The 15901-nt window shown below is 36.5% G+C and overlaps 1 protein-coding gene across 2 annotated transcripts; it reads right to left on the bottom strand.

Moving 5' to 3' along the window:
- Positions 1-1050: 1050 nt before the first annotated feature.
- PSMD5 (proteasome 26S subunit, non-ATPase 5) lies at positions 1051-15899 on the bottom strand. 2 transcript variants are annotated; one of them, XM_039866736.1, is made up of 10 exons: positions 15694-15899; positions 12221-12365; positions 11099-11212; positions 10534-10662; positions 8953-9062; positions 7301-7443; positions 6345-6536; positions 4586-4695; positions 4052-4192; positions 1051-1790 (listed from the first exon to the last, which is right to left on the bottom strand). In XM_039866736.1, exons 1-10 carry the CDS (start codon positions 15867-15869, stop codon positions 1533-1535), a joined length of 1518 nt encoding a protein of 505 aa, XP_039722670.1. In that variant the 5' UTR covers positions 15870-15899; the 3' UTR covers positions 1051-1532. The 2 variants fall into 2 exon arrangements, with proteins under 2 accessions (XP_039722670.1, XP_039722671.1); XM_039866737.1 differs by having other exon boundaries at positions 15653-15898.
- Between the last annotated feature and the right edge of the window lie 2 nt (positions 15900-15901).

Raw genomic sequence — 15901 nt, 5'->3', positions numbered from 1 at the left:
TTCTATTGACCTGTTTCCCCCACTATTAGCCACTTGCTACCTGTGTGATCTTAGATAAGCTACTTAACTTCTCTGAGCCTGTTTCATCTGTGAAATAGATGTAAAAATTACATGAGATGAACTTAGACTTAGGACAATGTCTAACGCTTTTCCCAATGCCATGCATAATGATGCAGTGTTTATTTATTAAACACAAAATAAAAGTTTGCAAATTTTACTTAATCTTAAAAAAAGTTACAGATGCAAAATCAGAATGAGTGTGTAAGCCATACATAGGAGAGGCGAGCCTCTGAATTCCGATGTTAAATGCATACAATCAACATTATGAAAGACATTAAACAAAAGTCACCTTAAAGAGACAGAATGTTTCTTCTAGGCCAGGAAAGATCTGGCTGTAGTCTAGTAGCTACGGAAACATGGAAAAAGGAGACTCAGGGATACCAGAGATAACAGAAGAGATAGATGGTCGATCTGGGGACATAAGAATTCCAGTCACTTGAGATCCATTTTGTTACAGAGCAGGGACGGTTTATCAACATCACCATGGCTTAAAAGAAACCTATCTCTACATTCTGAACTGTCACGCTCTGATAACATACTCAAGCAGAAACCTCTGGGTTGGTGGCTGGTGTGAAATGCTTTGCCAGTTAAGAGCAGGGCACTGGAAAACGGGTGAGAACAATTTTTGTCAATGAAAAGAAAGTGCATCCTTTGTTATTCACGGAGTTGACATCTTGTTTCATGTATAACATCCCCTCTGTTCTGAGTGGGTATTAGCAGTCCATTTTCCTCTCTTTGATCAACTCAATATCAACTTGATGGATCTGAAAATTTAAAAGCAAAACTCTCAACAATGATGACCCACCAATTAATATACAGACAGTTTGGGGACTGTCCTGGTTATCACTCCTCCTCCCCTCAAAGCATAACAGAGTGAAATTCATTGATAAATAGCAAAAAAGCATCAAAGAATACTACAAACATTTTTAAAGGTTTACTGTCTATTTTTTTAAAGGAAGACTAATAACAACAAAAAAAGACGAGACTTTATTATTTTTTAAGAGATTTTATTAAAAGTATTTATTTAGTATAGAGAACATAATTTTAAGATGTCATAGTACTTATTTTTCGAAGAATACTTACATCCAAGACTTTGAAAGTGGAATCAGAAGGGGAAAAGGACCAAAAAAAAGAAAAGAAAAGATGGCGAAGAGAAACAAACTGGTTCCATTTTAGTTGAAGCAGATTTTAAAATAAGATATTAAGTCCATGAAAATTTTCTGGGAGAACAAAACTTCCATCTTCTTGCAGTCAAATGAATCTGAAAAACATCTGTGTCAATTATGCCCAAGTTTGCCTGCTTTCCTGGTTCACATTATATCTCAATGTAGAAAAACAAATGTTGGTGATAAAATTATGTTTGACACTCCATGATAATTCTGGGGGGAAGGATTTCTCTGTTTTGTAAAATACAGAGGGAGCCAAATGCCTTCGAAGTTTTGGTCCAAATATGGTCTAGATTCTGGAAGAAATCATTCAGCTCCTTCCACTGCTGTCGTAGAAACAGGTTTTACATAGTATGGACCTTCACTCAGGTAAGTTCTGAGCCTCAAATAATTTGGGTTTCCAAAGATTTCTGCAACTGTCTTGGAATTGGCAAGTGCTTTCACCAGTTCATATTTGGCATCCTTTGAAGCTTTGTCATGTTCCACAGACCGGTCCATGATATATTCTACAAAACCTGGACTGTTAAACATAAGTTTCTGAGCCCAGGGTTGGTTTGCAATGGCCTGAAATGAAAGGCAGAAAGAACACAATTCCTCTTAGCCTTAAGAAGTTAAATTTGTTAGGATGGCACAATCTTTAGACAGAAATTCAGCAATATAAACCTTAAAAATGTTACTTTTTGCCTAAGCTAATTCCCTCCTGGGAATCTAAGAAAATAATCTAAATGTTAAAAAAACCTTTGTATACAGAGATGTTCATCATAGTGTGACAGTTACAATGTAACTGGTTTAGAGCAATAAAAAATTAAATAAACATTAAGAATGTTTATAAAGAATAGGTAAATCTGTTATATGATAAAAGATACAAATTATATACATAGCATAATTACAATGGTAGAAAAATGAAAACAAAAACTAGAGACTAAAGAAACTCATACTTATGCATAAGATATTTTTCAGAATGATATACTGTAGCTATACAATGAAATACTAACACTTTCTAATTGCCTCCTTTAGTATAAATCTTAAACATTATGTTGAAGAGAAAAAGCAAATTGTAGAATGATATGAATAGCATGACAACATTTATGAGCATGACAGCATTTATGAAGTTTAGGAATATGAAATACTGTAACTTAAGGATTTATACATACATAGTAAAAGTATAAAATCATGTGCGGGTTTGTAAACCCTGAATTCATGACTGTGATTAATTATACCCAGAGAGGGAGGAAGGGAAATGGAATTGGGCAGAGGTAGCACGGTATGACTGTATGTTTGAAATATTTCATCAATCAATCAACATGAATACTAAAAAGAAATACACTAAACAGGTAACACTTGATGTGATTTTAAAAATTTCTACTTCTCAATCTTTTCCAAATTTTAAAATAATGAAAATGCAACTTTTATAATATTTTTAAAACTCTCGCTACTACATTTTAATGAAGAACAAGGAACAATCAAGTTTACGGCTTAGTCTCTTCCTCTCAAAATGTTTTCTGGAGACCAGCATCAGCATCACCTTGGAGCTGTTAAAAATTCAGGCTCTCAGGCTCCATCCATCACAATCTATATTTTAAGAAGATCTTAAAGTCTCAGAAACATCAGCCTAGTAGTTAACAATAGTGGAGGATGAAGGGTGGGCTGAAGTAAAAACAGCTGTCCCAACAAGTAAATAAAAAATTATTTCTAAAACTGTGGCTAACTAAGTTGAGCATAATGTAGAAGTGTTGGGGAGAAATTTTAATAATGAGAATACCAACGCAGGAGCCAAAATGACCATCACAGCAACCTTTGGCAAGGATGAAGCGATCCAAAAGCAGTGTTCTTGAAGTTGATATGGATATTGTATCCTTCAAGACCCAGATCACGTATCACGTCCTGTAGGAAATCTTCCCTATCTTGTCACCTCCATTCTCCTCATCCTCTCCCTCTCCAGGCCAAGCATGCTGCCTGAGATCCCATTACGATTACTAAAGTGATTACTATATTCCTATGAGCCCAAACACCATGCTAAGTGCAGGGGCTATGAAGATAAATAAGATATAGTTCCTATTCTTAACAAACTCTGTTCAACAGATCGATAAACGTTTTCGACATAATATAATAAACATAACAGAATTATAATCCTTACAACTGAAATTATATAATTAACTACGCAATTATATTTATTGTCTGGGTCCCTCGATAATGAGCTACATGAAAGAAAAATCTCTGTATATTTTGTTCAACACTGTTGTATCCCCAGAACCTAGCAAAAAAATAAACAAAGATGAAACTCAACAAATATTTCCTGAATGAATGAATGCAAAGTATGAGAGCCAACACTGCTTAACTCAACCTTGTGAGTTTAGGCAAAACTTGAAGAGATACTTGAGCTAGTCTTGAAGGAGTTAAAGGTTAACAAGCAAATTCGGGAAGAATGTTGAAAGTAGAGGGTGCACAAAGGACCAGAAATATAAAGCAAGCAGTTTGTTATCACTAGAGCATTAAGTGCTAGAAGAGAAATGGCAGGAAATAAGGCACAGGAAGACCAAGCTGGGTCAATAAGGGCTTGCTTGATGGCAGATACGGAATCTGGAATTCATTCTGTCATCTCATAGCACCTTATGCTTTGTCACAGCACCGAATACCATTTAGTGAAACAATCTGTACACACATCTGTCTTCCTCATTAGTCCACACTAATAGCAGAGGGCGGAAACTGTACTATGCACTTGTGTATTCCCAGAACATGGCAGAGGGCCTGGCTCATTTCTAAGTACTCATGTGTTGAACTGGCAGAGTCCAAGAAGGACCTGTGGAAAAGAAGAGTATGCCTACCGTGAACACTTTTAAGGCAGCACAGTGTAGTTCAGGGAAGGGCTGATTACTGATGCCACGGAAGAGCTCCAGTGGGTCCCGAGATAAAGAAGAAAACCAGGAGTCTGTCATTCTCAGAAGGTCATCAGTTTGCTGCTCAGGCTATAAGACAGAAAAGAAAATTCTCCATACATTTATACGTCAGGAGACCTGGGTTCTGAAGGTACACTCATTAACTTGCTGTGTTAATCTCTGCTAAGTCTGGAGCACTCTTCCCCAAACCCAGCCCAGACTTCTCCTCTTTTTTTTTTATTTTGGACAGGGTTGATTACGCAATCTCAAGGGTGCCCTCCAGTTCTAAAACTCTGATTCCACTTTAACTTGAAAATGTCTCTAGTCATATAATGAGGGTTATGCTTTTTTACTAAAAGTAAGAAACATAACATTTATTTGGTCGACATTTATATTATGTTTAACCAGTAGTACACTGACTCATATAGATTACTTCTCCCAAACATATCCCACTGTCTTTCCTTAATTTTACATTTTACTTACTGGTAAATAAAGAAGAGATGAAATTGCATCCAGGCACCTAATTTTGAGCTCTGTTGAGGCATTCTTTGCTTGATACCCTATTCTCATGAGCAAATGTTCAAAACGAGTTCCTTTGAAGGATAAAAAGATAGTTTTTATTGTGGTAAAATACAGATACCATAAAATTTACCATTTTAATCATTTTTAAGCAAGCAGCTCAGTGGTATTACGTACACTGAGAATGCTGTGCAACCATCATCACCATCCATCTCCAGAACCTTTTCATCATTTCAAATCGAAAGACTGTACTCATTAAACAATAACTCCCCATTTCTCCCTACCTCCCCTCCTTGCAATCACTATGCTACTTTCTATGTATATGACCATTCTAGCTACATCATATAAGTAGAATCATGTAATATTTTTTCTTCTGCGTCTGGATTATTTCACTTAGCATAATGTCTTCAAGGTTTCTCCATATCTTAGCATAGATGAGAATTTCATTCATTTTTAAGGCTGAATAACAGTCCATTGTCTGTATATACCACATTTTGCTTATACATTCATCCGTCAATGAACACTTGTGTTATTTCTACCCGTTTTGACTACTGTGAATAATAGTTGTTAATGAATGCAGGTGTACAAACATCTATTTGAGTCCCTGCTTTCAATTATTTTGAGTGTATACCTAGAAGTAGAATCGGTGGATGATACAGTATTCCATGTTTAACTTTTTGAGGAACTACCATACTGTTTTCCTCAGTTACTACACCATTTTACATTCTCACCAGATATACACAAAGGTTCTAATTTCTCACATCCTTGTCAACGCTTGTTATTATCTGTTAAAACATATACTATGACCCCTACCAATGTAAAAATAAACATGTAGTCGGAGACCAAGTCAAGAGCCTAAAACACACATTCATATGCAATACAGCATAATAAGTCAAAGTGTAGAGGATTTGGAATCAAAGGACCTGGATTTGAGTAGCAGCTGCCCCACAGTCTGTATGATCTTAGAAAATTTTCTTAACTTCTCTGAATTTCAGCTACCTTTTCTGTAAAATGAGAATGACAACAGTATGTTCTTTGCAGGATTGCAGGAAGAGTCTATTATATGTCATAAGTAAAAGCACCTAGAAAAGTACATATAACAAGGATTATAGTTGTGATACACAACAGCATATTAATTTTCAACATCTACTTCACAAGTTTTAAGTGTTGCATATTATTTTTTGTGTTAAATCCATAGTGCTTTCAAGATACTCATGGATGACCCACGAAGGTATCATTCTTAACATAAAATCTTGAAACAAATTTGTTTTTTCTTCCTTGAAGTTACATATATAAAACAAATGTATCTTTTCATTAAATATGCACAACTCTGAGAAGTAGCTGTTATTGCCTTTTTAAAAATGAGGAAAATGAGGCCTAGAGTAGTGAAGTAGGTAAATGAAGTTCAAAAAACTAAATCAATGTTAGAACTGCGACATGAACCCAGGTCTTCCTGACCCCAGCCCATGGTGTTTGTACCATGAACACTACTTATGGAAGATGTAAAGCAGAGCATTTGGTCCAGTCAAGTTAAAAGAAAAATTCAGTAATAATTATGAAACTTTTAAGGATGAGTCCAAGATCATGGTAAAAAGAATGCCATGTGTAAAAGTAGTTTCTATAATGTAATTATCATACCAGCAAATGAACTTATATACTGAAAAATGATGACATATAAAAAAGTAAGACATCCCTAAAGAAAGCCAAAACAAGTCATACCAACCTGTCTTATGTAAAACCTGTTTTCCTTCAACATTGGATCCCAGGATTCCAAGTGTGTCCACAGCTACGCCAATCATGGTGGGGTCCTGACTTTCTGTCATTTCAAAGACTTTTTCCACAAAGACAGGATAACGCTCACAAATCTGTTGAGGACTATCCATGATAGCCAGGTTTCCAAAAAACTTCACAAATCCTAGAGATATTTGCAAAAATATATTTTAATAGGGGAGGAAGACAGCAGAAACTGTGGGTCCTATGTTTTCATAGGAACAGTAACAAACTACAGGCCAGAAAAAGGAGAGTTTATGGTATTGTGCTACCTAGAAATCAGACAGATCTTAGGGAATATTGAAAAACCTGTGATGTGTGATGCTGAGAACAGAAATCCCAGGAAGTCAATGGAGCTGGGTCCAAACACTGAAGCATTGTCACACGCGCGAGAGAGAACAAAGAACAAGGACCAGTGGAAACAAATTCCAGGAAGGTAAGTTTGGAATCATTACTAGGAAGAAATTTTTAAATAGATGTTCATCAATGAAATAATCTAGGCTACCTAAGGAAGGAATAAATCTCTGATTTCGGGAAGTGCCCAAGAAAAACTAATTGATCACGTCCTTGAACAGAATGGCTAGAGTGGTTCTTTTATTAAAGATTCCAACTCAGAGATCTGATCAATCTATGAAATATACTGTACATGTCATTACTAGTATTTTTATTTATGTTTCTTTTGGCTGAGATTCAAAGGAAACTATCCTAATGCTCTAAATAGCAGTATTTCTAGAAAATCAGAATCAATAGTGCTTGGCTCCCAGGGCAATAGATGCCGCCTCATTAAGGGGCTCTGGTATCACCTCAAGGGAATCAGCTCTAAAGAAGCCAATCTCTGGCCTCCCTTGACAAAGATAACTCAGAAACAAAACACACACCGTAATTTCCACAGGCATCAATATTTCTTACCTGGCAAATAGAAGCTCGAGAAAGGATCTGAATCCGCCCCAACAATTATATTAGAAATCTGATCAATTATTCCTTCTTGAGCAAGGTACTGTCGTCCATGATGAGTATGTGCCAGTGATGTCACCATTTCTATACAGGTGGCTCTAAAATGCCAAGATTTTGCATATGATTAGCATGGTTTACAGATTGTTTTCATGTAGGTTCTCTTATTTAACTCTCCCCACCCAATCTGAAAGGTCTATAATCCTGGCTCTACTTTTCAGATGAGAACACAGGATGAGAAAATTGCAGTGACTTGTCCAGAATCACATTTTTATTACAAAGTAGAGTTTAGATTTAAATCTTGACTTTCTCATTTGAGACCTACTGTTGTTTCCACTATAACATAGCTACTTCCTAAGATTTTTTTAAACTTGTTTTATCTTGAAATGTCTAATGTATAAAAAAGAGAACAGAACAGTAAGCTCCTGTGTACCCATAATAATCCTGATTGTATAGTTATCAATATTCTGCTTTACTCATTTCATCTTTTTTTCCATTTTTTGCTGAATTATTTTAAAGCAAATTCTAGTCATCTTGCTATCTACACCTGCATACTTCAGTATGCATCTCTAAAAAACATGAATATTTTCTCACACAATTGTAATGCCTTATCACGTATTTTAAAAATTAGTAATAATTCTTTGATATAACCTAATACCCACCCATGACCAAATTTTCCCAATTAACTAAAAAATTATTTTTATAATGATCCTAAGGTACTTTAAATGACTATTTGTTGTTTTTTCCCTATGTCATAAAATCTGATATATAGCTTAAAAAATTAACAAAATTAATTTCATTATTAGAACTGCTTTGAAACAATGTAAGTGGTGACCGATTTATGGATTTAACAATTTCAGTCACATTTAAAGAACACAGGGCAATCAGAAAATCATTTAAGATAAGATAAACAAAATCCTGAGTACACAAAGATAACTATAGTGCTATCATAACAGCAAAATACTTGAAGGAAACAGTGTTCAACAGTGAGGATAAATTAGTAAATGTGGACTATCAACAAGGAAACATCTGGCAAATATTAAACAGGACTCAGGGAGTAGGGGGCTGGAATTAACATTTCTCTGAGGTCTTATGTCAGCCATTACATTGGTCTCAATCATCAATTCACTTAATCCTCAATATTTTCTTTACAGATTTGTCATGGTTTCATTTAGATGAGGAAACATGAAGTACAGAATATCCAAGGTCAAACAGGTAGTAAGCAGTAGAAATGCATGCAAGCCCAAGTCTTACTCATTTTCAAAAGTTCATGTTTTTCTATGATGCCACCGTGCTATTATTAACAATGCCAAAAAAATGCGTAAAACACATTATGTAATACAAAATGGCAGTTATCATGTGATTGCAACTTTTTAACAGCACATATGCATGCCTAAGGACAGAAAACATAGTTATTCAAAAGTAGCTATATTGCCATATGTTGTCACAATATAGCTTGAGCAGTTTTCTAAAAGCCCCTTCTTTAGGACATTCATTTGTCATGAGATTGCAACCTAGGGACAGGCTCTACTAGAAAAGATAACACTTAAGTCCCAAGGTTGTTTCCTGTCCCTCCAAAAGAGGAAATTTCGCTCTCTCAGCCAACATACCTGACCAGCACATCCTCACCAGTCAGCTCTCTGAGAAGCTGGGTTACCAATCCACTGGTGGTACAGTAGTTTAAAGATTCTGGTGACGTAGAAGAAACCTCCACAATTAACTACAAGAAAAAGAACAGATAAAGCAGAAAGGTAAAAATAACCCCAAACTTGTTAAATCTCATTTTATGTTAAAAGTAGGACAGGGTACTTACTCCATTATATGTGTATCTGTAATTTTTACAAAAGAAATCATCAATCAAGGTAAAAAAGCCTGAATCAGCAACAACAAACTGTAAAAATCATCCATCCATTTATTCATTTATGCATGTCTTTTATCAGTCAGTCATTTACTTACTCATTCATCAAGTATGCCCTGAGGGCTTACTGAGAGATATAGGGTACTGAAGGATTATAAGCAGAGGAATGACAGAACCAGATTTGGATTTTTAAAAAGAGCATTCTCACTACATGAGTAGTGGTGAGAGAAAATGCATTGAGACCAGTTTCAATGCAAATACAGTAGTCCAGGTGAGATACTGGTAGCTTAGACTTGGGTGCTGGTGGCTATACCAATGAAAAGAAATGCATGAGTTTAAGTAAAACTGATATGACGTGATGACTGAATGGATACATGGCAGAAAGCACAAAGCCTCATAGAGAATAAGCTCTAGGTCTAATACCCAACCACATGGACTATGAGATAGGGCCAGTTTGTTGTTGCTATTTTTTATTAGGGGCATGAGGTGGGTGAAAAAGACCAAGAGTTTGGATTTAACATGAGTGTGAGGGACCTAGAATATGTCCAAGGTGGACAGTGAGTAAGCAGTTGGACATTAAGGTCTGAGCTCAAGAGAGGTCTGGATGGAGGTTTACATTTGAGAGTCATCACCATTACAGATGGGAACTGAAATCACAGGATGAATAAAACTGCCTAGGAATGAATATAAATTACAGGGAGAGGAGGGCTTGGGACTTTGCCTTCACGAACCCCAACAATTAAAAAAGTTTAATAGAGGATAACGAGCCAGGAGACAGAAGAAACAGCTCGAGAGGCAGAAGGAGAAACAAGATTGATTAGTATCAAGACATTCAAAGTAAGAAAGTGTTTTGAAAAGAGAATTAGACTGTGGAGAATTAGTTTTGAATATGTAGCCTATTACTGTGTACCCTTGGGTCAATTACTCCATCAATAGTGAGGTTAATGATAATGATGTACAGGGTTTACTGTGAGAACTAAAGACAGTATTTGTACTGAGCATCGTGCTCAGTACAAAACTGGTGGAAATGAGAGCTATTTCTTCTTCTTCTTCCTAGTATTACTACTACTACTACTACTACTAAGATTTTCAAAGTCTAGTTTCAATGGTACCTCTTCCACTATAGGACTCATAGTGCAGTATAAATATTTTTTATATGACTGTCTCACACATGAGGCAAAGAGTTCATCCCGGTATCCCCAGCATCTAGTATAGGGCTAAACACAGACTATATATTCAATTAATGTATGTTAAATGAGCCATCTTGCCTTCCAATGTAACCCCATACTGCATTCTGAATTGTAAGCATCAGAAAGTATGCTTTTTGTCTTACCTCATATACCCTGTATCGAACAATGTCATTTGTTTTCATTACAGTTTTCAAATCATCCAGCAGATTGCTTTCAAATAAAGCCTCCAGTCCAGTTTGGGTCAGTGATATTCTTGACAGGGATTTAATGGCCTTATAAGGAAAAAAAACTCTTAAGTCATAAAAATATAGAATATTAATATCTACTTCATAACATTGATGTGAAAATTAATGTATGTAATGCACTTTGCCTAATGAGCATTCACTATGTTTTAGCTATTATTCTTTATAATTGGAAAAGATAAACAGTAGTTCCAATAAAAAATAAGTATGTAAGTTTTGCTTCTGATGAAGTAATCCAATGTAAGCCCTATGATGGATAATTTACGTATGTGTATTCTAGAAAACAGAAGTGGTTTACTAGTACTTATTTGACACCATTTATTTATTTGATACCATCTATATGAGGTTGCAAATTCAATTACACAAATCATCCCTTCTAAATCTTCACCTCTCTATCCAGAAAGCCTTTGTCTTTTAGGACACTAATATCTCTGCATATTTAAGCTGATGGTTCTAGCTGACTCACCGCTTTAGCTACAGATAGATTCTCTCCACCAATACAATAAACGATTTGTTTTAGTAATTCAGGATTATTTAGAATCTCGGTAACAGCATTAGAACTTTCAACAATTCTTCCAACCTAAAAGAAAAAAAAATAAGATTGGAAATACTCTCCCAAGGTAGGGCAGCATGTGAACACATGATGGTCGAATTTCTTTAGTGTGTAGTTATTTTAAGAGTAACTGATTATAACTATAAGACAAGATATTAAAAATTCCATATGACCTTAATTCATTATCCAAACACATATATGGCATAGTTACATCTTTGAAAAGAAAAAAAAAAGGTTGGTAAGAGTTGACGTACCTCATTGAGTAAAACAATACAAATCCTAGTTCTATCCATTTTTACCTGCACTGAAATCCTGCAAATTAAATAACTTCTTTGAGTCTAATTTCTTGTCTGTAAAATGGGAATACAACTTAACTGCAGGATAGTAATGAAGATTAAATGAGACTAAATAGGTAAAGCACATAGCACAGTTTCTGGCACTTAAATGGTAAATAAATAGACACTTTTTCCTTTTTGTTGGATAAATATGTTAGAGGAGAAAAGGAAAAACAGTAGTTGAATACCTACTGGTTAAACTAACTGCTCCTAACCAGAAGATCCTCAATAACAGTTCTTCACCTAAGTGAAGCATGTTTTGATTACCAGGGTGATAAGAGTTATTGTCTTAAGTTTGTTGGTTTAGTGACCTTTATAATAGTACTTTGTTCATATCACCATAATAAGACTTAACACAACAATCTTTTTTTTCTCTAGACTAGGGGCTCCCTGAAGGAAAGAAATAGGTTTTATTTATCTAGTTAGCTCTTACGGCATATGATACAATGCCTGGCATATAAAAGAAACTCAGTATTTGCTGAATGAATGATGCTGACAGTACTCAGTGAAACTTTTTACTTTAGCATGTATCCCCCTGGTAGTAGTTAGCTATGCAAACAAGAATAGACTGGACACTATGTAGGGAAAGAGAGAGATCATGTTTTCTTTACCTGTTTTTGGCACCCAGCATAGAATCTAGCCCAGAGCAGATGGTCACTAAATGTTGGTTCTCTTATCATGTGCTAGCAAAATTTCATACCTGGGACAGAGTGAGGATTTTTACAGAATCATCGGGGTGAGTCAGTCCCCTCTGCAGGTCAAACCTGAGGTTCCGGGCCACGTGAACTGGCTCCATAGCTTGGAGCAATCTCTCCAAGATGGATACACACAAAGTTGTCTGTTCCCTAAAGGAGATACCACAGACCTCATTATTTCATGTCCTGCCAGGTAGGAAGTAATAACCTAATAATATCTGACACCCAGCTCAATGAGGTCTTCTCCATACAGACTTTCCTTTGAAATACCAGCTTCCACTAATTTATTAAACGCTAATTACCTATTATATGTCACGCCTGTGCTGGGGCTACAAAAAAGGATAAGATATATTCTATAACCTCAAGAAGCTCAGTCTAATGGAAGACATAGAAAAACAGAAAGGCAACTATAATCCAGGTAGATAATGCTAGGTTGGAGCTGGAAGCTGTGAGAGCTCAGTGAAGAAAACAGGGTACAGGGTACACCTAAGCTAAATTTTAAGAAAAAGTGGGAGTTCTCTAGAAGAAGAAAGGTGTTACAGGTAGAGGGAGTAAAAGCACATGGGAAGGCACAGATGAATGAGACAGTGCTATGCATTCAAGGAACCACAAGTAGCGTGGGTTACAGGGTCAGAATGGGAGAGAAGTCAGGAGGTTAACAGGGGGAAAATGAATGGCAAGAAATTAAACAGGAAAAATGCACGGAAGTCAGAATCTGATAGGTCTTTCATGTCCTGCTCTGAAATTTAGCCTTTTTCCAGAAGGCAATGGTCAGTAAGAAGTGGTTTTAAAGCAGAGTGTAACATGAAGAGATCTTATAGAAATCACTCTGCATCACTGATAGAGAATTTTAAGTTAGAAGGCACTTGATATTGAGAAGTGATGAAAGAGTAAAAGGGGGGGGGTAGCAGCAGGAATAAAGAAGAGGGAAAAGGTTCAAAAATTAGTAAAGAGGTAAATTAATCAGAACTTGATGACTACTAGATATAGATGCAGAAGGTGTTCAAAATAACTTCCTTTTCTCTTAATAGGCAGTGCAAGTAAATGGGCACTCACACACTGCTAATAGTATACAGCTAAATTTGTACAACCTTCCTAAAAGGTGACTAACCAATACATAGCAAAAGCCCTAAAAACAAACATATCCTTTTAATTTAGGGATTGAACTTTGTACAATTAAGCCTAATTAAGAATGCTTTTATATCTAAGATCATTGAAAACATGTCCACACAAAAATCTGTACATGAACATTCATAGAAGTGGAAACAACCCAAATACCCATTAATTAATGAATGTATAAATGTGGTATATCCACAAAATGGAATATTATTCAATCGTAAAAAGGAATGAAGTACTTATCCATGCTACAACATGGATGGTAGGTTAAACTGTACAGTGCACAAATTTCAGATCACATGTGGCCCTTTAGTACCAAGAAGCCAAACAGTTAATAACTTAACAATCAGTCTTGTTTAACTTCCATGATGCTAAGGAGTAATCTTAGGACTTAATTTCCCTCACAAAAACTCTTATCTACAGTTACATTAGATCAGGTACTGAACCAGTGTATAGCAACCTGTGTGGTTTAGTCAGGATAATACCAATACATCTGGACACTCAGTCTACACAGAGAAGAATTACTTCCACAAATTGCAATTGGTATCTACTGTGTACTCAGTTCTGAATTACCCTGTCTTTAAATTTCCATTAAAATTTTTTCCTAGATCACTGCTTCTTCATTCACCAAACCATCTCCCCCAATGACTTTATGCTTCAAACTCCCCTTCATTTCAGTTCCTATTGCATCTCTGACATTAACTTACAGTATGACCTTTGAAAGTCTCTTCATCCATAATAGAAAGTGGTTGGACTAGGTACCTAAAATTGAGTCTAATCTTTTATTGGGCATATATTATATTATGTTCTGTGCCCTAGGAGGGATAATAAGATGAACAAAATATATTCCTGCCTTCAAAGAATTTACAAACTAGAAATAAATACATATGGAATTATAACATAAGGCAACAGTGTCAAGTATCATTAACAGAAATATGTCTTTCAGGAGATCTGAGGACCAGTCACTTGCAACTGGAGTGACCAGGACTTTTTGGAGAGGAAGGCACTTTGCCTGGGCCTTAAAGGATGGAGAAGGAAAGGGCATTTCTGTCAGAAGGACTGGCACGAACAAAGTTAGGAAAGTACAAAGTCATGCTCAAGGGAAAGTTAAGAGGTGCCACATGGTAGCTGGAGCAGACGAAATGTGTTGGGGAACGAAGGGAAAAGATGAGGCTGGAAAAGTATGATTTAAGGGTCCAAATGTCAGACTAAGAAGTCATGATTTTACAATGCAGCCAGGTTTAAATGAACTGAGAAGTTCATTGTAGTTGCAGCATGGGAAGGATATGCTAGAAAAGAAAGCCTACAGGTAATAAGTCAGACTAATGTGATAGACCTAGCAAGAGGGAGAAAATAAGGGCCTGAATTAAAGTGGACAAATAAAAGATATTTTATAGGCTGGCCTAAAAAATGTTAACTAATGGATTTAACGAAACGGAAACACATATGAAAAAGAGAGGAATCTTAGGGCAGAGCCAAGAAAGCCCTCTGAAATCCAGTGTCATTTCAGTGACTATCTTTTCAAGCAGAAAGTTTCTGGATCACAAATATTTTTAAACTCTTCGAAATTATCAAATACAAAGTGTTTTCAAATCACACACTACATATTTGCATAAAATGAAAAAAGTTGCCATCCTGTCATTCTAAGTCCCACTTCCATATTAATAGTTTCTGCTGTACCTTTCAGATAGTCCCAATGTTATACTAACCTGTGTGTTTGTGTCTTTTGTGTGTGTGTAATCCTTTTAAAAAATTACTCATAAACTCCTACAGTTTTTTTCATTCAACAACATATATTAGAGATCTTTCCATGCCCACATCCGTAGCTCTACCTCAACTTTTCTAAGAGGTGTATAGTGTTGCTGGGTAATGTGTCATAATTTATTTAGAATCCCTTTTTAATTGATATTTAGGTTGTTTCAAGATTTTTGCTGTCACCTTGTTAAAATACTCCTGTACATACAGGACATTTTGTGCGACTATGCCTGCATGTATACTGCATGTTGATGGATCTTGCCAAATTGCCAAGATAGGACCCCATCTTAAGAGGGAAAAAAAAAATCAAGATCTTGTACACATAATTGTGGAGTTCTTCTTGTAGGTGGGCAACCTTACTTTTCCCCTTCAATTCTTATTTCGAGGATGAAGTGTGGCCAGGAGATGGTCAGGGACACATCTCAGAGGCTGGACTTGAACCGCGTCTCTTGCCTCTCACCCCAAGAGCCTTCCGTCTCTGAAATTTCAGCTATTTTTTTTTTTTTTTACTTTCATTACGACTAGAAAAAGCCCTCCCCTCATCCTACCCACCCCCGTCTCCATACGTGGGGGTGTCTCTCCCGCTCAAGCTGCGGGGTCTTCTCACCGATGGTTCGCACTGAGCAAGGAGAAAAGCGGGCCAAGGCTCAGTTCTGCCGCTTGTTCGCGGAGCTCGCTGAGCGGCACCGCCTGCAGCACCGACTGAAGCGCGCGCAGCTCCTCCAGCGGCGCTTCCAGCCGCGACACCTCCCTAAGCAACGCCTGGACCTGAGCCGCCATCATGCCCCCTCCCGCAGGAGCTCGTCCCGCCTCCC

The sequence above is a fragment of the Pteropus medius genome, unplaced genomic scaffold, assembly GCF_902729225.1.
Source record: "Pteropus medius unplaced genomic scaffold, Ma_sr-lr_union100, whole genome shotgun sequence".
Taxonomy (NCBI): Eukaryota; Metazoa; Chordata; class Mammalia; order Chiroptera; family Pteropodidae; genus Pteropus; species Pteropus medius.
This window is presented reverse-complemented; position numbering and strand designations above follow the sequence as displayed.